The sequence below is a fragment of the Muntiacus reevesi genome, chromosome 9, assembly GCF_963930625.1.
Source record: "Muntiacus reevesi chromosome 9, mMunRee1.1, whole genome shotgun sequence".
Classification (NCBI taxonomy): Eukaryota; Metazoa; Chordata; class Mammalia; order Artiodactyla; family Cervidae; genus Muntiacus; species Muntiacus reevesi.
Genome location: NC_089257.1, coordinates 66860636 through 66880731, shown reverse-complemented (window position 1 = coordinate 66880731; position 20096 = coordinate 66860636). Strand labels below are relative to the sequence as shown.

General features: G+C 51.8%; 1 protein-coding gene across 1 annotated transcript in view; it reads left to right on the top strand.

The window, feature by feature from the left end:
• Positions 1-19671, top strand: part of ZBTB16 (zinc finger and BTB domain containing 16) — a 198935-nt gene extending 179264 nt beyond the window's left edge. The window contains exons 5-7 of the mRNA XM_065943751.1: positions 6296-6466; positions 11658-11825; positions 14068-19671. Coding sequence (XP_065799823.1) covers positions 6296-6466; positions 11658-11825; positions 14068-14297 — 569 coding nt within the window. The 3' untranslated portion in view covers positions 14298-19671. The remainder of the gene's footprint in view (positions 1-6295; positions 6467-11657; positions 11826-14067) is intronic.
• The last annotated feature ends 425 nt before the right edge of the window (positions 19672-20096 follow it).

Here is a 20096-nt window from a genome sequence, read left to right as displayed (position 1 = left end):
GATTAAGAAACTGCTTATGTCTAGGGTTAATAAGAGCCTTGCTCCAAGAAGGTGTAGCACCTGAATGTCTTCTCCAGCTGTGTGCCCCTCTGATCCTGTTCCTGCCTTTCTATTAAAGAACTAATTGGTATGGAAATGGCACAGGTGTAAACATGAGGGTTTTTGTGTCTCATAATTTCAGACCCAGTCATCACCGGGGTGAAATAAATACCCTGGGTTGGTGTCACCCCTCCTGCCTCCTGTTCCATCCTAGCCTTGGCTTTCTCCCGTTCTTTTCTGTTGTTGTTCTTGGCTAAAATTAAACTTGCTTTAAATTGGGAATCTGTGAGTCGTACATGCCCTGCAACCAGAATGGCTGCGCTGCCCTTGAGGATGGAAGGCGGGTGTGGTGGGGGCCACCATCTCCAGGTAGGACTGATGCAAATGAGGGTACAGATATTTGCATGCTCTTCCCCACCTTACCTAGGGCCTCTCTCCATCAACCCCACCACACCCATTCCTTCTTCCTGGTTCATATTCCCTTCAGACCAGGCAGACACCCTTGGGGTCCAGCCTGAAATGGAGGCCCATTCGTAAGAGCAGAGGGGGTACTATTCTTTGACCTGATAAATGATTTCTTTGGGCCATGCCTGATTTACGTGTCCTGATTTACATTTGAATGTACAGATTGATTGAAAACAATACCTGTGTAGGATTTACATACTCAATAATTTTTGCCAGTTGCCTATTAACAGCATTATGAAGTTGGTGTTGGACAGGGCCGCTGAGTCGTGGATACAATTTCCTACATGAAGATATGAGGCCAAGGGCAGCAGGTACCTGGCCCCAGATCACAGAGTCAGGAAGGGCTTCACCTTTGGGTGAGAACCAGGGTCTGCTGACTATATCACTGCATGAGGTGGCAAAACTGATCCTTCTGTGGTCTTTGCTTCTGGGTAGCAGAGCTAAGACATGGAGCCAGAACCAGGGTGTCCTGTTCAGCCCACTAGACAGACATGAGAGGCCCCAAAGATATCAGCTGTCTAGGGGTCACTGGGCATTACTCATTTCCAATCAACATCTTATTGGAAGCTCTGCATTCAGTCTGGGCTTTCCCCAGCTCTAGCCATCCACTGCTTTGTAGCATGACTTTCCCATCCTGTGACCCCCTGTGCTCTTTGTGATTGCCCTACAACCCCTTATTTATTCTTTTAAAAGTAACAGCTCTTTATTGATTATTATTACTTTATATTTTCTTGGCTGTGCTGTGTGGCATGTGGGATCTGAGTTCCCCGACTGGGGCTTGAACCTACCCCCTTGCATTAGAGTCTTCATCACTGGACTGCCAGGGATATCCGTCCTTAATTTATTGTTGAATGAATGCAACATGCAGCTATTGAGTGCCTACTGTATGCCAGGCCTTGTGATTTATGTTGGGGGATATAATGATGAAGAAAGTGCTTTTGCTTTGGAGGGCTTACCATCTCTTGCCATCTACTGGACAGAGCTACATGTCAAAAATAAGTACAACAAAGGGTTTAATAGTTGTGCTGGGATCGTGAGGGCTCAGAGGAAGAAGATGTTCTTGGCACTGAGTCCTAAACAGTGTCTCTCATCCAAGATGCCTTCTCTAGAGTCAGTTTCCTGGAAGAAGTAGCCCAGAGTCGATAAAACAACATCGGCTTGTGTATCGTGCAGAGCAGCTGTGATCTGTATCCAGGTTGTTCACTGCAGGAGGATGCCCAGCTGAGGAAGAAACAGAGGCTGGAGTCCAGCCGTCTTTCTGTGCCAGAGCTGTGTGCCCAGGCGAGGATCTGTGTTGGGCTAGAGAAAGAGGCATTATTTTCTAATTCAGACAAAGGCATCCTCTAGGCTGGCTTTAGTTCTGCTACCACTTCATAGCTAAGAAGCTTTTCCACTTGGGTATCTCATTGGATGCTCTCAGCGGCCACAAGCAGTGTGGCAAAGGATGAACAGACTCTGGTCCAGAGAAGCTGAGTGACTTGCTCTGGGTTGCAAGGCAAGTGAGTGGCTGAGATAGGACCCACGTACTTCTCTGGTCTCCCTCATGTCCTGCTGGCCCTCTGATTTCTGAAGGTCTTTTGCAACCAGTGGCGACTCCTTGCCTCTCCCCAGTGTATCAGGCCTGAGGTTCCTCCAACAGCAGAGGAGGGAGCAGTGAGCGTCTCAGGGGCTCCGGCATTGAAGGGAGCAGAGTTCTAACGCTGCCGGGCCCCCTTGCTTCACCTTACATCTCACTGCAGCTAATGAATTGCTAATACAATTTTCTAGATAATTTTATTTCCATAGTCCCACATTTTAATGTGTTTCCAAAAGCTAGCATTTATTTGCTTAATCTCCCAGTGTAATAGAATCTGCCCTGACTCATCATACATGCGAACAATCAGCTAGGCAGAAACTACAGCAAATTGTTTAATAAGTCAAGTCTAGTCTCTGGATTTTTAACTTACATGCACCAATAGCTTTTCTTGTGTCTCATCCGTTTCCCACCCACCCCTCCTCCCCCGCCCTTTCATTTTTCCTTTAAAGATATTTTCTATCCTCTCAGCTGCTGGTCTCCAAACAGAAGAATGGGGAGTGGACGGGGGGCCCTCCTTTCTTCATCTCTGAGCCTCAGGCAGTGTCAATCAGTGACCGGGGGAACCCCTGTGCCCTGTGGAATACCTAGGAAAGGGAGACCACCGTGGGGACGCTGTAATAGATCCTTTCCAGGTGGTCACTGCATGACTTTACACTTGTCACCAAGGTGCAGAGCCGATGTCCAGAACTTCAGATGCATGAGGCTTCCTGGCTTGAGCCCAGGCTGAGGATCCTGTCCTGCCATTGCCCTGGGATTCCACATCGCCGGTCCTCCTCTGTCCTCCCAGCCCCTACCTTAGACTGGTTCCAACACTCCTCCAGTGGTAGCACAAAAGCCGTCACCTCTGTCCCTGCTCTCAGCCACTTTGCCACTGCCGTTGGTCCCCACTCAGCCCCCAGGGGCATTGCCTTCGTGTACTGGTTGGAACATGCTAGCCCCTGCTCCCTGCATCTTTTCCTGGCACCCCTGAGGAATGAAATCTAACCTGTCCTGCCTGGCGATAGGGCCCTCTGCCATCCGACCCCCAATAACTGTCTCTGCTTATTTTCATCCTTGGTGGGGGGGGTCTGTCCTCTCCTCCTGCCTGCTTTGACATTTGATTGTGTTGTTTCTAGCTTGGCTCCTGTGCCTGCTCTGGTCCTTAGCTCCTCAGTACACTTCATTTCTTAAAGCCCAAGAAAGAATCTCCAAAGCCCTCTTGGGATCAGCCTGTCGTATCCTCTGGCTGGTGGTTGGCAGGTCTGTGTCCTCCACTCGGCCAGAACCCTGTGTCTCTGGTTGATCTCGGCATCCCTCTTGTCACCTCGTACAGTGCCTGCGCTAGGTGATACTCACAGAGTTGACTGAATGGACACAAAATAGGCTCAGGTGACCCTGAGAAGAAGGAGCTGCACAGTGGGGCAGCCCTGGGGCCCTGGGACGACCCGGAGGGCGAGGCTGCCAGAGTTCTCAGTCTTCTATGGGCTGGGACTGACCCTCAGATCTCTGGGCTTGGCTTTTTAGGCTCGGGATCTCCTATGTTCTCTCCTACCCAGGCTCCTTCCACAGCAGGGATTTTGAGGGATCCATAAGGATCCCTCTTAAAGGGCATGGCTTGCCCAGGAAGCTTGTTCTCTTTTAGCGATGAAAGGCAGATGTTTGATGTCTGGCTTCATCGGGACTCTCTGTGGGTTGAGGTTCAGGCCAGAGATGGAGCTGATGCTGGGGGCTCGTGGGATGAAGCAGCCGGAGCTTCCATGTCCCTGGATGTGCTGCAGGTGGACTCCACTCTGGGGAGTGCTGGCCAGGCCAGACTGGACTTTGAGAACTCACTGTCAACCCTTGCCTGCGTCTGCAGGGCAGACCACTCCTCTCACTGTGCCCCCCCTCAATCAAATTGAGTGAGCACCTCAGTTCTTCTTGCAGAGGCCTTGCTGGCTCCCAGTGGAGTTGGAAGGCTTCAGAGAGCCCTACCTCGTGACTTGGCTTCTAGGTCATTCCTCCCGGCCTGGGCTGTCTGTTGCTCGGGTGGACCTTGGATGCATGGGGGCCCCTGAGCCAGCGGGGTTAGAGCTGGCTCACTGTATCATCATTGTGCCTCTTCTCAGAGAAGCCCAGGCAGGAAGGGAGACATTAACCCAACTCTGTGGTTTCTGAAATCAGACGAACTGAGGCATTTATAAATCCCAGCTCCTCTTCTTTCTGACTGTGTGACCTTAGGCAAGTTATTTAACCACTCTGTTTTGCCATTTGTGAAAAGGGGCATGAGTATCCTGCCGGGTACAGTTGCAAGTTTTAAATGAGATGATGGCATTGATAAAGCGCCTAGCACAAGGCCTATAGTGGTTCCCCTTCCCTCTGCTCTTTGAGGCCAGGAGGAAGTTTGTGCCCTTGCTGGTATTCATCTCCCCTGCCCAGCCTTCCCTGGACCCGGATGCAGGCAATGCCTGCAGGTGGGATGGAGCATGGCTACAAGTGCCCTGAGGGGTGGGGATGTAGGGAAATGAGAAGCCATCCTTGCCTTCCGGCTAGTCCATCGCAGACCCAGTCAAGAATGGGACTGAGGCAGCCAGAAGAGACCTCTTGTTTGCTGTCTCCACTGATGGAACCCAAAATAGCAACCAAAGAGCTACCAGCTGGGACTTAGATGGACGGTTTGGATGCTTCCTCCTGTGCTGCTGAACCCCAGAAAGCCATGGCTCCACAGCAGCACCGGAAAGAGGGTTGACGAACAGAAAATAGCAGCCTGTCTTTGTAGGCCTTTCCTGGTGGCTCAGTGGTAATGAACCTGCCTGCCAATGCAGGAGATGTTGGTTAGATCCTTGGTCAGAAAGATCCCCTGGAGAAGGAAATGACAGCCCACTCCAGGATTCTTGCCTGGGAGATCCCATGGACAGAGGAGCCTGGTGGGCTACAGTTCATGGGGTTGCAGTTAGACATGACTTGGCGACTAAACAGTCACAACAACTTTGTAGGATATCATGGGGTACCTGCCTCTACTTCTGATCAGCACAGAAAGCAACCAGAGTTAAATAAAAATTTCATGTCCCTCATTAGGTTAAAATCTCTTGACAGAGGACTTCCCTGGTGGTCCAGTGGTTAAGACTTCCTTTTCCAATGCAGAGAGTATGGGTTCAAACCCTGATTGGAAATCTAAGATACCACACTCCTCATGGCCAAAATACCAAAACATAAAACAGAAGCAGTATTGTAACAGATTCAATAAAGACTTTAAAAATGGCTCACATAAAAAAAAATCTTTAAAAAAAATCCCTTGACAGTTGCACATTGGTCTTGGGATGAAGCCTAAAGCTCTTACCACGATTTTCAAGACCCCGTACAAGCTGGCCCGGCCCACTTGTTTGACCTTCCTCCCTATTTTCTCTCTCCCTCCCTAGCTGCACTGTTCTGTCTGATCCTTCTACCTGCCATGTTTCTCTCCAGTTTACAGATACTATTTTTTCTTTCTGGAATGCTGTCCCCATGTCCCCAGTGTGTTGGGTAATATCTGTGATGAGGTGAGGGCAGGCACTTTGTACAGTTCTCCATGGCTGCATCCCCAGGGCCAAAAAGAGAGCCCTACTTGTAGTAGATACTAAAATAGTGTTTGTTCAAAGAATGGACCCTTAGGATGTGTGCATTCATGAGTGGAGATGTGGTTAAGAGAATCGGGTTTGTAGTGTCAGGGGAGGATCAGATCCAGGCTGCCTGGCCTTGAATCCCAGCTCCGTTTGCTTGTGAACTCTGCTACTTTGGACAAGTTATTCCATCTCTCTGTGTCTCCTTTTCTTTATCTGAAGGGTGAGGCTGTAGAGGCCCCCTTTTGCAGATGGGATGTCTTAAGTGTTACATTCCAATGACGGCTTTCATCTTCGCTCTTGTGGTTCCTCACAGAGGCCCCCGGACACCCCATCTCCTGCCCAGGCTTGGAAAGTCCCTCTGATAGACGGCTTCTTGGTACCCTGCCTTTGACACAGCACTCCAGACAGTTGCAGACTCGTTTGCTGCCATGAGGTTTTTGATTAATACCTCTGTTTCTCCCACTAGACTTTAGGTTCCATGAAGATGGGAAGTGAGTGGATTTTATCCACCAGTGAAGCCATGTGCTGGGGGCTCCATCAGCATCACGTGGCCCGCGCTGCCTCTGGGTTTGCTGCTAAGCGTGGGGCCAGGGGTGCTGTCCTGCCGCTGGCTCATGCTCCGGCCCAGCTGAGGCTCTGCCCCGTCTCCCTGCAGGCACGGACATGGCTGTCTTCTGTCTGCTATGCGGGAAGCGTTTCCAGGCACAGAGCGCGCTCCAGCAGCACATGGAGGTCCACGCGGGCGTGCGCAGCTACATCTGCAGCGAGTGCAACCGCACCTTCCCCAGCCACACCGCCCTGAAACGCCACCTGCGCTCACACACAGGTAGGCTGGCCATGCGCGGGAGGGCGGGGTCCCTGGGAACCGCTGTCTGAACGGTTTACCTACAAACTCATCGATGGGGGAGCCCTCGGCCCTTCTCTGCTCAAGGGTCCGGTGTGCAGGGGCCTCCGAGGTGCAGGCCAGTGTGGACAGCTCTTATCCCATCACACCATGGGGATGTTTAGTTCTCAATATCTCTGTGCCCAACAGAGACAGCTCTCATTAGAAATGTAGGCTCATGAGTCCCCCTACCCCAGAAACTTCCATTCAGTGGGCATGGGTGGGATCTAAGACTCAACATGGTTAGTAAGTATTCCGAAAGATTCTGATACCAGTGCACCTGAAATGAATTTTGAGAAAAATCTGCCTGCTTGGTCTCTGGTTCCCACACTGGTCCTACTCCACACACATACACACACACACACACACACACACACACACACACACACACACACACACACTGTGCCATTGTGCGCACACACGTATACATACCATGCACACATATTGTGCACACACACGCTGTGCGCACACACACACACACACACTGTGCACATACATACTACACACACACACACACATTGTGCACACATGCACACACAGAGCATACACACACACGTTCTGCACATACGTTTCCGAGGTCAGCCTTGGCTTTTAAGGGAATGTGGCAGAAGTGGTCCTGCTTATTCCACAGTTAACAGAAGCACATGTTCTGCATCGGGCCTTACCCTGTTTAGGGGAGGCAGTGTGGGTGTGTATACTGTGAGCCATGCTTAGCCAGTCACAGATGCTGGGGGAAGAGAGTGGCTGTAAGTCAGGGGTTGGGGGTGGGTACTTGACTCTGAGACCCAAGGGGCGTTGGCTTCCTTGCATCATCCCTTAACCTCCAGCAGTGTCATAGGTGACTTGAAGCCTCCCTTTGTCTGACTGTACGTGGATAAAGGATTGCCCGTTTCTAAGCCCACATGTGTCTCTGCTTATGCGTGTTCTGTCCTGGGTTTGTGGCGAGAGGTGGGTGTTGGGCCCGGGGAGGTAGAGAGGCACATTCTCTTTCTGGGGGTGTAACAGGGTGTGTTGTCCTGGCTGCTGGAGAGGGTATAAAAAAGTCTGCGCGCCTCATGACAGAGTTGGCAGGACCCTTTCTCACTCTTGGGTCTTGTCACAGCCCCAGGATTAACTGGCAGGCTTTGCTGAATACGGAAGAGGTGCTTATCCATCACAAGCTGGCCTGTCCTGCTGGCCGGAGGTGTCCTCACCGAGGAGCCTCCCGGGCTCTCGCCTCTGGATGCCATTCTGTTCAGGGGAGCATGTTGCCTTAGCATAACCAGATTTGCTTAGAACTTCTTAGATTTGCTGCCTTAGGACAAGGGGAGGTCCCAGAGGGTAAGGCCCAACAAGAAGGGTGGAGGAGGAGAGGATGCTGGCCAGAACTTTCTCTGCAGTGACCGCCTAAGCCTCCCCGGCAGGTATCAGCACCTGCCCCACTGGGTCCCTAAGCTAGGCTTATCAAAGATGGCTAGTTAGCTTTCAGACACTTCTTTTTTATTACTTTTTGTTTCTTTTTGGCCGCGGTGGGGTCTTCGTTGCTGCATGTGGGCCTTCTCTAGTGGCAGCAAGTGGGGCCTGCTCTCTAGCTGTGGCTTCCCATCGAAGTGGGCCCTCTTGTTGCAGAGCATGGGCTCCATAGCCCGTGGGCTCCGTCGTGGTGCGCGGGTGCAGTTGCCCTGCAGCACGTGGGGTCTTCCCAGAGCAGGGATCAAACCCATGTCCCCTGCATTGGCAGGAGGATTCTTAGGGAAGTCCCCCTTCGGCCACTTCTGAGCACGCTGCTGGGTCCCTTCAGCTGGATTCATGGGACCGGGACGATCCCACCCAGGGTCGCCCTGCTCTGCCCGTGCTGGCTTCTCAGAGCTCAGATACCAAAGTGTCATGGGTCCCTGTGTCAGTCACAGAGCAGATCCATCGGGAGGGACTGTTTCCAGACATTTTGGGAGAAGTACTTGCTTAATCCAGGAAACATGGTGCCGTGTGCGCTGATTGTGCACACACAGACCAACACCCATCAATTTCACACCACCAGGCCCTGTGCACACAGCCCTCAGGCCGAGCACACCCCCACACAATGCCTCATTAATATTCCGTTGTTCTTGGCCCATTTGCTGCTGGGGCCGGGTGTTTAGCATCGGCAGCTGTGTTTGGTAGGTTAGTCCAGCCGCGCTCTTGGCATTGATGGATCCCTGATTCACACGGCTCATCATATAATAAACTCTCAGCTGTGTTGGAGGGGTGGTTGAGGGGCTGACGGGATGGGGCTGGGGTGGGGAAGAGGACATTGGGCTTGGCCGGTGCCACGGAAACCAACCAGGTGAGGACGGACCGCTGGGGTCACAGGTGCACTGGGCAGGCCGTCGGGGGCTCTAATTAGTCTCGTTTGTCCTGCACTTAATGTCAAGCTCATTAAAGAGGCTACAGAGTTAATCAACATACCACAAATTGGATTTTGAGTTCTGCAGCCAGTTTTGTGTACATTATGGCAACACTACACGATTAACTTTCAGGGTGAGGATTTTGAGCCAGGTGCTTCAAAATCCGTGTGTGGGGTGTGTGTGTGTGTGTGTGTGTGTTGGTGTGTGTGTGTGTTGGTACGTTGCTGTGTTTTTTCTTCCTAAATGTTTTATTCCTTTCCCTGGACTGCCTCTAGAGATTTCCTATTTAAACTCATTTAATGTGATCCACTTCATAATTAAATTCATAAAAATCTGATCAAACCAACCTCTCTGCCTTAACCCTTTGTTTTTTAAACTCTCTGGGCCCCCTCTAGAGGGGGCAAGACGCAGGCAGAAGGCAGTGCCCCCCGCCCACCCGCCGAGTGGCTGCCGATGTACGTTTTAATTACCGGCTCCGGCTGAAGTCTCACGTGGGCCCTGCCTTATTTATTTATTTATATCTTAATGAGGATACTGAATCCTTGATTAAAGTCGTAATCGTTGCCGATTCAGTAAGGAGTGGGGGTTGGATGTCAGACGGTGGTGAGCGCAGACGTCTACACACACACACACAGTGGTGTGCGGGGCCAGATCAACCCTCACTCTGTTAGACACAACTAATTAGGACCAGGGTCTGCTTGGGCCTCGTCTCCCCTGGGGTTGGATGAGGCTGGCGGCTGGGGGACCAGGCAGTCTGCACAGCACCGCAGCAAGAGGGCAGGCAGGTGCGGGGAACCCAGACCTCTGCTCATCCCCAGATCTGCACGTGGCGGGGCTCTCCTCTGAGCCCAGGGCAGAGCCCCTAGGATGGTGGGGACTGGCCTGGAAGGATAGCTCTCCTCTTCAAGCTTCTTCCATCCGACGCCTCAGTGGGAGTGTTCCCACCCACCCCTCTACATCCTCGGAGCATCTTACAAGTCTTCCTCCTGCGAGAGAGCCCGCCAGCCAGCGGACCCCAGCGTCCTCTCTCCACAGAGCCTTAAAAACCCTTCAGAGCCATCAGAAGAGATGAGAATTTATGTGGGTACAAAGGCCTGCCTTCGAGAATGGGGAGGTTTGGTTAGAGGCCTGAGGAGGGGAGAGAGAGAAGAGAGTAAAATATCATTTTAAAGAGGAAGTGAAGGCGCAGGCATGCAAGTCTATAACGAGAAGGACAATTTATGCCCAGGCACGAGCGCAGTTTGACATGGGGATAATGAAAAAGCGTAGGTCATTGTGGATGACTTAAACCTTCAGCGGCTGAAGAAAATGTATGAAATGCAGAGGACATTACACGGTTGGCAGCCTCGCACATCTGCAGAGGGACAAGTGAAATACAGTGGGCCATTCTTTACCATAAACTGTGGTTGTTGGAGATGCAGCCCAGAGAAATTGTAATTACAGTGACAAGACGAATCAGCGATATTTAAATATTCATGAACAAAGTCTGGGGTGATCAATCTATCTTTATTGTCTGTGCCTTCACTCCTGTAATAAATAAGTAGCTGAAGTCTTCACCTTTCATCCCCCCCGCCACCGAAGCCCCCACTTTGGGTACAAAGGGAAGGATGGTTAATCCCCACGCCCCAGCCTCTGACCTGGTAGGGGACTTCAGGGTGCGTGACAAACAGGATGCTGATGGCCATAGCTGCCAGGCCAGGGAAAGAGAAAGGCCGTTCTCCCCCAGTTTCATGTACTGACACTTTCTGAGCACCTTGATTGGTTTGACTGTGTGTGATGTACTGAGGCCATGGGGATGAGTGAGGCTTCCTTCTGGCCCTCGTGGTGCTTCTGTTCCGTGGGCCCAGTGGGTGTCACAACAGATACAACTCAGCATGTCGGTTAGTATTTGGCTAGGTATTCAGTGTCCGACCCTGGAACTAGATATGAAGCCGAGCTCAGCTCCTTACTAGTTCTTTGACCTTAGGGACTGTGTTTAAGCATCTCTAAATATCTCATTTTTCTCATCTGTAAATTGAGAATGATACTATCTTTTTTGTAAGGCTGTTGAAATGATTACATGATATGATCTGTGTGAGGTTCTCAGTGCAGTGGTGAGCACTCTAGAAATGTGGGCCATTTTAATTAGAAAGCGCCATGACAATTGTACCACTATTACAAAAGGGACAGAATGCCGGACAGTTCTTCTGTCTGGAAGCAGAGGAGAAAGTGACTCAGTTTGCCTGGGCTAGGATGATGGGGGGTAGCGCTAAAGGGAAACTTCTGAACCGTGGTGACAGGTGACCTGGGTTTTGACAGGTGACTAGGAGTTCATCAAGAAGAGAGTATCATACAGAAAGAACACCTGCATGAGACTGTGGAGGAGGGAAAAACAGAGCAACTGAGAACACTGGAGGGATTTTTTGAGAGGAGTAGAGTCAGGCTGGAATGGCTTGCACCCTTGACCTAGAAGAAAAGGAGCTGGGATCAGGGTCTAAGAAGCCCCTGGGTCTGCTCTACCCTCAGGGTGCCTGCTTTCTGGGGGCTCTGTCCTCCCTGAGTGAGATGGGCTCTTTCTTCCCGGGACGAGCCCTTGAGGCATGGATGGCCGTTGGGCTGTGTACACTCCCCGTTAATGCTAAGGGGCTGGCAGGGGTTCGGGCTCCTCAATCGTCTCTGCAGGGGGTGAGTACAAGCAGTCTAGACCTTCTGGTGCTCTGATCCTGCCCTGGTGTCCCCTAAAGAGAGGGCGGGCAGAGGCGAGGGCCTGATGCAGCCCCTTGTCCCCACAGGCGACCACCCGTACGAGTGTGAATTCTGCGGCAGCTGCTTCCGGGATGAGAGCACACTCAAGAGCCACAAGCGCATCCACACGGGCGAGAAGCCCTACGAGTGCAATGGCTGCGGGAAGAAGTTCAGCCTCAAGCACCAGCTGGAGACGCACTATCGAGTGCATACAGGTACCGGGGACAAACAGCCGGCTCCGGCCTGGGCGGGGCCGATGGGTCCCCAGAGGAGCCCAGGCGAGGACGGTCCCAGGCTGAAGCAGGGTGGAACGGCTCCTGTTAAGGCTTAGTATGGTGCCCTGAGTCCCACTACCTCCTGGACAGGGCGAGGCAGACATTGCTAATCGATCACACTTTCCGGGAGCCCAGAGCAGCCTTCCAGGCAGCCATACAAATAGCTCGCAGATGATGTCCATTCATGAATCCTTAATTAGGGTTCACTTGTCTGATTAGCAGAAAATGAAGGCCAGGATTATTTCCTATGACTTGAGGGTTAGAATAAGACCCTAGGGGACTTTAAGTTAGGATTTATGATGAGGGTTGGGAAAAATCGTAAGTTCGATTGAGTTCCAAGATTAGAAAAGCCGATGGTTTTTACTAACCCCTCCACGTGTATAATGTTTTACCATTTCAGAGGGCCTTCCCCTTCCTTTTTACGTGAATGTGAGCAACTATTTCCTTAGGGCCTGAGGACAGAACAGGTGGAAGTGGTCCTGATGTCCAGCGCTGCCAGAGCTGGGGGCAGTGGGAAGCTGGAGCCAGCCCCAGCCTGCCTGGGAGAGCCACAATTCAGATGTCTTTCCAGCTCCCCCACCGTGTTCATTGTTACCACCTTGTTTGCTTAAAATTGGCCACGTGGGAGTATTCACAGCATGACCGTCGGCAAACACTGCAAAATCAGGGCTTTGTGGAGAGCCCGACGTGAACACTTAGCACCAGCACACTGCCGGGTTGGAGGGTAGATATTCAGAAGGACTTCCTCTGAGGATAAGAAGTGGTGGAAGGTAGTGGAATATGGCCAAAAGGAAAGCTTCCCCTGATCAGGGGAAATAGCTGCCTGAGCAGAGTTAGAAGGAGAGGTGATTCCACTGCGGGGGAGGGTGTGAGTTCCTGGGAGGGGAGGTGGATGGAGGGGGTAGCAAGCACAGGATATGTGTTGTCACAGGTCTGCGTTGGGCCACACGGAGAGGATTGGGTGGTTGTTGCTGACAACTGCAGTGACGCCCAGGATTTCACAGAACCTCAGGGGCTTCCTTAGCCCCTTGTGGGAGATATGACCTGGCGGGCGGATCATTAAATGCATTGGCACTGACTATCGTAAATAGCTGGTCGATAGTTAGATCACTTTGGCTGTTCATTACTTCATTATTTGCAGGGGCCTCTGCACGGAGGAGTATCGATAGCGAGATGGCTGGCCAGTTAATTACTGTATTGAAACAAGGTTCTCCTGCGTCCTCTGCTCAGCTCCAGGGGACTGTAACAGAGGGGTGGGTGGTCACAGCTAGGACGTGGGCCATGGGCTCCCAGGGTCGCCGTCCCTCCCCCATTCTAGCTCGAGAGGGAAAGCAGGGTCCAGGGCAGATTCTTCGAGTCTTAGAAGAGGAGCCATCCCCGGGGTAGCATGCTTGCTATACTGGGGTCCTCTCACTTTCACCACCCCCTGCTCCCCACCATCTGTAGCCCTGAAAGAACTCTATCCTCTTGCTTCCCTAGAAGGAGCTGTGTGCTAAAGAGCCATCCATAAGGACTTTATAGGCTTTGAGAGCACTTTTCTAGACTTCTGTTTCCACTCTTAGGAAGGGGAGAGTCCACCCACTAGAGAGAGTAAGTCCAGGGGCTGGAGCTGGCCCACACATGACCGCTACCTCTGTGTGGCTATTTATTGGGTTGGCCAAAAAGTTCATTCAGGGTCCCAATACCCAAGACTTCCCTTGTGACTCAGCTGGAGAAGAATCTGCCTGCAGTGTGGGAGACCTGGGTTGGGAAGATCCCCTAGAGAAAAGAAAGGTTACCCTACCCCCTCCTGTATTCTGGCCTGGAGAAATCCATGGACTGTACAGTCTGTGGGGTCGCAAAGAGTCGGACACGACTGAGTGACTTTTGTACACAGGCACACACACAATACGTTAGTTACGGTGAACAAGATTAAGAATGTAATATACTGGAAACTAACACGCCATTGTAAATCAACTACACTCCAATTAAAAACCCAAAAGAACATAGGGTCGCAGTTGCACGGGCCACAAGCCGGCACTTGGGGGCCAGCTGTGACTCGTGGCCGCCACCCTGGGTGGCACACCCATCACCGTGGAAAAGTGCCGACCTAGAGGGACTGACCGTCTCCAGCAAGCCTGAGTTGGGGTACTCAGAGCCCTCTCCCTCTCTCCTGGCTTCTCCTGCCCCCCTCCCGCCACAGGTGAGAAGCCCTTCGAGTGCAAGCTGTGTCACCAGCGCTCCCGGGACTACTCGGCCATGATCAAGCACCTGCGAACGCATAACGGCGCGTCGCCCTACCAGTGCACCATCTGCACGGAGTACTGCCCCAGCCTGTCCTCCATGCAGAAGCACATGAAGGGCCACAAGCCCGAGGAGATCCCGCCCGACTGGAGGATAGAGAAGACTTACCTCTACCTGTGCTACGTGTGAGGCCGGCCTCTGGCCGCGGCGGGGGAGCGAGGAGCAGGAGGAGAAGATGGAGCTGGGTGGAGTCCAGGAGGACCATGCAGGGGGAAAAAAAAAAAACAAAAACATAGCAAAAAACAAAAAGCAAACAAACATAAAAAGGCAGAAAGGAAAAGGAGAGAAAGGAGGAAAAGGAAGTCTCGGAGCTGTCTGGCTCTGGTTCTGTCTGGGGCTCCAGGTGACCCGGATGCCTGGCTCAGCCCCTTCACCCAGGCTGGGGGTCCCTCCTTTCCTGGCTGGGGGTTGGCCTGCTCTTTTTGGGCGGGGGTGGAGGCAGGGGTTTGTTGAGCTCAGATGGTGGGATGTTTCTCTCTTCCCTCCACCCAGATCCTCCTTTTGTGTCTGGAAATAGAGACTAGGAAGGGGCTGAGGGACCCTCTGGTCAGAGTCAGACCATCCCTGCCTGCCATCCTCTCACTGACTCCTTGGAAGGTGCGGGGCTGAGGGATGGGTCGGGGTGCTCCAGGGGGGCGGGCTGCAGAGGGTAGGGCTGGGCTGGGTCACTGGTTGACACTCACAATGGCAGCTCTAGTTTGCTGGGGGGCGCATTGGGGTGGGGAGGGGCCCTCCCGCCCTGCCCACTGCTCAGTTCATGTGTTGCTTTCTTCCTCCGCCACACCCGGGGGTCCCTTCACAGTCTTTCGGGAGCCTCGGGCCGCTCCCCGGCTCCCCTTGACTCCTGTCCTCCCCCGGCCCATGGATCGGAGTGTCTCCTGCCTCCTCCGGCTCTCTGCTGGAGAAGCTGGGTCTGACTCAAGAGCCCCCTCCCCTGCAACTTGGACCCTTTCGCTTCCTGAAAAAATGCAGACAAATTCAGTGGAATAGCCCATCCCAGTCCAGCCATCCTGAGCAAGATTCCTGCTGAGCTGCTTTTGCTTCCAAAATGGAAAAATGTAACAACTAAATACGTGCTGTCCCAGCAAACAAGCACAGCCCCTAGGAGGAGGGTTCGGTCCCTGAAAGGGCTCGTTGGCCCGTGGAGGGATGTGATGTCATTCTCCAGAGGTGCCCTACACCTGGAGGGGGGGACCCCTGTCCTGGGAGGGAGTTAGGGAGCCGTGCCGGGGACCCTTGGAACTCAGGGGATCCCCCAGGCCTGGTGTTCTCTGCGGGGAGAGCCAGGTTCAGAGGGCTGTGCAGAATTCCTGACTCCCAGGGGCCCCCCAGGCCGCCGAGAGGAGGAGTTGAAAGCGCTTTGCCTTGCGTTCCGTTTTGCTTCTTTTCTGTGTCCTCTGTTCACCTGTTAGCACATTGTACTTGAATTACCTCAGTTTTTTGTGACCTCATGAGCTTTTTTGACCCCTGTATCTCTGTTTTGGTTGGGGGTTGGAGGAATGGGGAGAGTGTTCTTTTCAGTTTCTTGTGTAAATTAATAGCTGGTTTAATAGACTTCAGCTGGCCAAGGCCCTCCCCATCCCCTCGGACGAGCCTCCCAGATGGAGGGAGCCGTGCAGAAGGAGCTGAGTACTCAGGATCTGAATGGGAGGCCGGGGCAGGAGGTGGGTGCCCGCCGGGGACGGGGTGCCAGGGGACTCCGCAGGCCCGCAGCTGGCTCCGACCAGGCATGACGACACCAGGCCTCAAACACTCTGGAGCGGATCCCACCTTTCTTACAGTTTGCTGGGTCCTCCGGGTCTGGGGGCCTGTGTTCTTCAAATCCTTTTTCACGCGTGTGGCCCTATCTCCGTGTGCATTATCACTGCCAAAACTGGCCTCTGGTCTCCCTGCAGGGCTGGTTGGGGATGAGACGGCCCGTGTGTTGTTGCAATGGGTCGGGGGTGTTGTTTTTCTCAAAGCTACCTCTTATGTTTGTCCAGTTCTTTTGTCCCCTTCACACCTTGCATCCGCTGCTCTGTGTCCCCTCCCCACTTTGCCCCAACCTCCTCTCCCTGAAGTTTTGGAAAGCACATTTGCAATATTAGTGTTCGCTTTGAGACGGGTTTTCTGTCTCATCTCATGCTTTATTTGTAAGAGTTGTTTGTGGTTTTTTTTTTTTTCTTCTTTGAGAAAATTGTGGCTGCGTTTTTATCTTTAGGTTTTAAAAAGGGGTTTAGGGAAGTGGTTTGGGGGAGAAGGGTTGTGAGGCATACAGGGAAGTCGGAGGGGTGCGTGCTGCTGTGACCACCCCCTGTTCCTGGGCCCCGTCCCTTCTGTTCTCACCTGCAATCTCGCCCACCAAATCTGAAGGCCTTAAACGTGGTGTGTTGGGGGGATACGGATTGGGAGGACTGTGTCACTAGACTGTCGACTGGGGGTGATAACGTAGGGAGGATGCTGTTTTGCAGCTATAATGATGATACAGTGCTTTGAAAAGGAAAAAAAGTTAAACTTGAAATATGTAACTAGAACCGTTGTCTTGTTTATAATGTGAAAAGAGTGGCATCATTGGGGGAGGGGCAGTCCATAAGAAATCTGTGTGCACTATTGTGGCCTCCCCCAGTCCTGGAAGAAGGGGGGACAGGCTGGCCCTCAGGGGATCTATAAATCCCAGAAAACAGTATTTAAACAGCAAGATATCATTCACCTTAGGTGGGGAAGGGAAAAAATAAAAAATCAAACTATTCCATAGGCCCAGCTGACCCCTCTCCCTCTCCCCTTACCCTTCCCACACAGCTTGGGTCTCCTCCCCTGTTCATAAAAACTGAGAGGGTTGAGCTAATATTTACAAATTGTAATATTTTTGTAATATTTGTTAGTTCCTTCATCAGTTCTACCAGACCTTGCCCTTTTCCTTTTGTAATGTGAATAGGAAAAAAAAAAAAAAAAAAGACAAAAAAATTCACCACCACCACCACTAAAATGTCCCTTTGTACATGCGTGTGCGTGCGTGTGCTTATTGTGTGCGGTTGTGTGTTCAGTCATGCAGTATTGTCGTAATCTGGTGTTGCAGCGCTGGATGGTACTTAATCAGCCCCTGCCAGCCCCCACCATCCCAGAGGGATCCTGGCCGCGAGATGGGGAGAGAGAGGGTGTGGGCGTGGGGTCTCTGAAGGATGCTGATCGGGGAGATCTCTGTACCCGGCTCTCCCCTCCTTCCATGAAGCCCCAGACTCCCTGAAGAGACTCCAGCAGGCCTCTTGCCCCAGCTTCCTGCTCACACAGACAAAAACGATGCTGAACTGGCCAAGGTGGTCGGGCCTGGTGGCCAAGGTGAAGGTCAGAGGTGATCTGGAGGCTTTAGACGTGTCTGCACAAAGAGGGCCAAGGAGACGAGGAGGGTGGAGGCCGCGCTCTGCCCAGGTGAGACCCCAGTGCTCTCACTGCCTTCTTCTCTGCCACCTGGCTCCTTGGGCACCCCTTGCCTCTGGCTGTGGTACTGCTGACAGCCTGACTTGCTACTGCCTTACCCAGCACAGTGAGCTTTTCCAGTCTGGGAAGTCCACGTGGACTAACAGTCCCTTTCCCGTGTTCAGCTCCTATAACTGTGCCCCCTTAATGCTTTTGGTGACATTTCCCCCCTCACTCATCCGCTCTTTCCTTGTTCACTCCTTCACTCATTCAAAGCATTAAAATCCTATGTGTATATAGGATAGACAAATATATAGAGAGATATATATATAGCAAGAGAGAGATATAAAATAGTAAATATCATTGCTGCTTTGGGCTGCTTTGGAGGAGGCCACGAATATGGGGAAGGGAGATGTGGGGTGTAGGGGTGGGGAGGGAGGCTGGGGGACCCAGTGATTCAGTACAATCCAGGGATGCAACGCGGGCTTGTTTAATCTTTGTGCCTGAACAGTTTTTCCATGTGTAGAAAAGAAGAAAAAAAAAAAAAGGAAAAAAAAAGAAAAAAAACTGCTGCAATTTTTCACAAGTGTATGGTACCCTTCTGGATGCTGTTGGTACAACCGGCTGCTGGGGTGTCAAGGCCTTGGAAGGACAGAGCTGATTGGTTCACCTCCTTACAGGGGAGGGAACAGTGGTGGGGGGGCAGCCTTCTGACTCTCGGGGGTGCTGGGGGAGATTGGTGGCCAGTTCCCTGCAAACCCTATGAGGGCAAAAGCTGGGGGCACTGGATGTTAAGACAGAAAAGTGGAAAGCGAGCAGACCGTTCGTTTTTTCCTAGGCCTATGTCAAGTCTGTTTTCCCCCTCCTGTCTTTTTCCCCTCCATCTCGGAGCTCCGCTGGTGGCACTTAATCTGATATTTCAGTAGGAGGGGAAAAGGCCAGACCAGGCCTATACGGTGGGACTGCTGGGTGGAGGGGAAAGGCACGGCCAACCAGGAGGAAGGCGTGCAAGGCAGACCAGGGGAGCTGGGTCAGGGGAAGGGCTGGGGGGGAGGGCCTTCAGGCCCCGCAGCCCTGCCTCCCTGGGTCCTTGGCATCCCACTTGGCAGACAGGGTACCGGCCTCCTGGTGTGTGTCATAGGAGTTCACATAGTGTTATGCATGATCTTTGTGAGGTTAAGACGCCGTGGTGGTGCACCATGACATCCGACCCATATATATAAAGATAAATATATATATATATGTATGTAAATTATAGCACTGAGGGCTCTGCCGCCCTGCTGGACCAAGCAAAACTAAGCCTTTTGGTTTGGGTATTATGTTTTGTTTTGTTACTTGTTTTTTTTTTTTTTTTTTTTTTTTGTGGCTTGTCTTCTGTCGTGACAGCACAAGTGCCAGTCCGATCGCGCTGTATTACGGAATAGTGTTTTTAATTAATTGATGTTCTAGTTCATGTCTACCTCAGCACCTCCTCTTAGCCTACTTTTAGGAGGTTGCCCAATTTTGTTTCTTCAGTTTTACTGGTTACTTTTTGTACAAATCTCTCTCTCCGCCCCCCTCCTTCTCCTCTGTTGCCCACTCCTCTCCCCTCCCTCCCTCCGGCCCTTTCCCCTTCCCTCCCGTCTCACTTCTGTTTGTTTCACTTTCTCTCTCACTCTCCCCTTCTTGCCCCCCTCTGGCCCCACCCAGCCCTGAGACTCCCACGTCATGCTTGCCAGCCCCTATCTGTTCTAAGCCCGAAGCAGTTCACCCGAACTTGTGCGGTCCTGGTTGCAGCTTGCCGCATCTGCCTTCGTTTCGTGTAGATGGACGCGTTTCTTTGTAATTTCAGTGTTTCTGACGAGATTTAAAAAGAAAAAGGAAAAAAAAAAAAAAAGAAAAAAATGAACTTACTGCTGCAGGTTTTTTTCTCTCTCCATGTGTCACTAAGTGAAGTTTGTGCCTTCTATAGCAAAGAGAATATTTTTTACATCCTACTAACAGTAGATTTTTTTGTAGTGAACATTTTTTGTATTTTTATTTATAAGTCTCATAAGAAAAATAGCAATGTTCAGTTGTATACCTTGAATCTGCAGTTAGAAGAGAATAAAGTTAATTCAGTTGTCTCTGGCTTGAAGTGTCCCCCCTTTTTTAAAATGTGCTTTGCCTTTTCTGTCTTTTCCTGGGTGGGGAGGAACTGAGATTTCTGTCGGGATGGGAAAGAGGGTGCATTACATTTCAGCCTCACTTATGTGGCCCTTTTATGCATATTTGAGAGGCTTATACCCACCTCAAGACATACTTAACCTGATAAGTTCTCGTTTAAAAAATAGCATTAAATACACAAATAGCATTTGGCCCTTGGTACGGTATGTGAAGCAGGTTTCCTGGGTGGCTCAGTGGGTAAAGGATCTGCTTGCAGTGCAGGAGAAGCAGGTTCGATCCCTGGGTCAGGAAGACTCCCCTGGAGGAGGGTAGGTCAACCCACTCCAGTATTCTTGCCTGGAGAATCCCATGGACAGAGGAGCCTGGTGGGCTACAATCCATAGGGTCTCA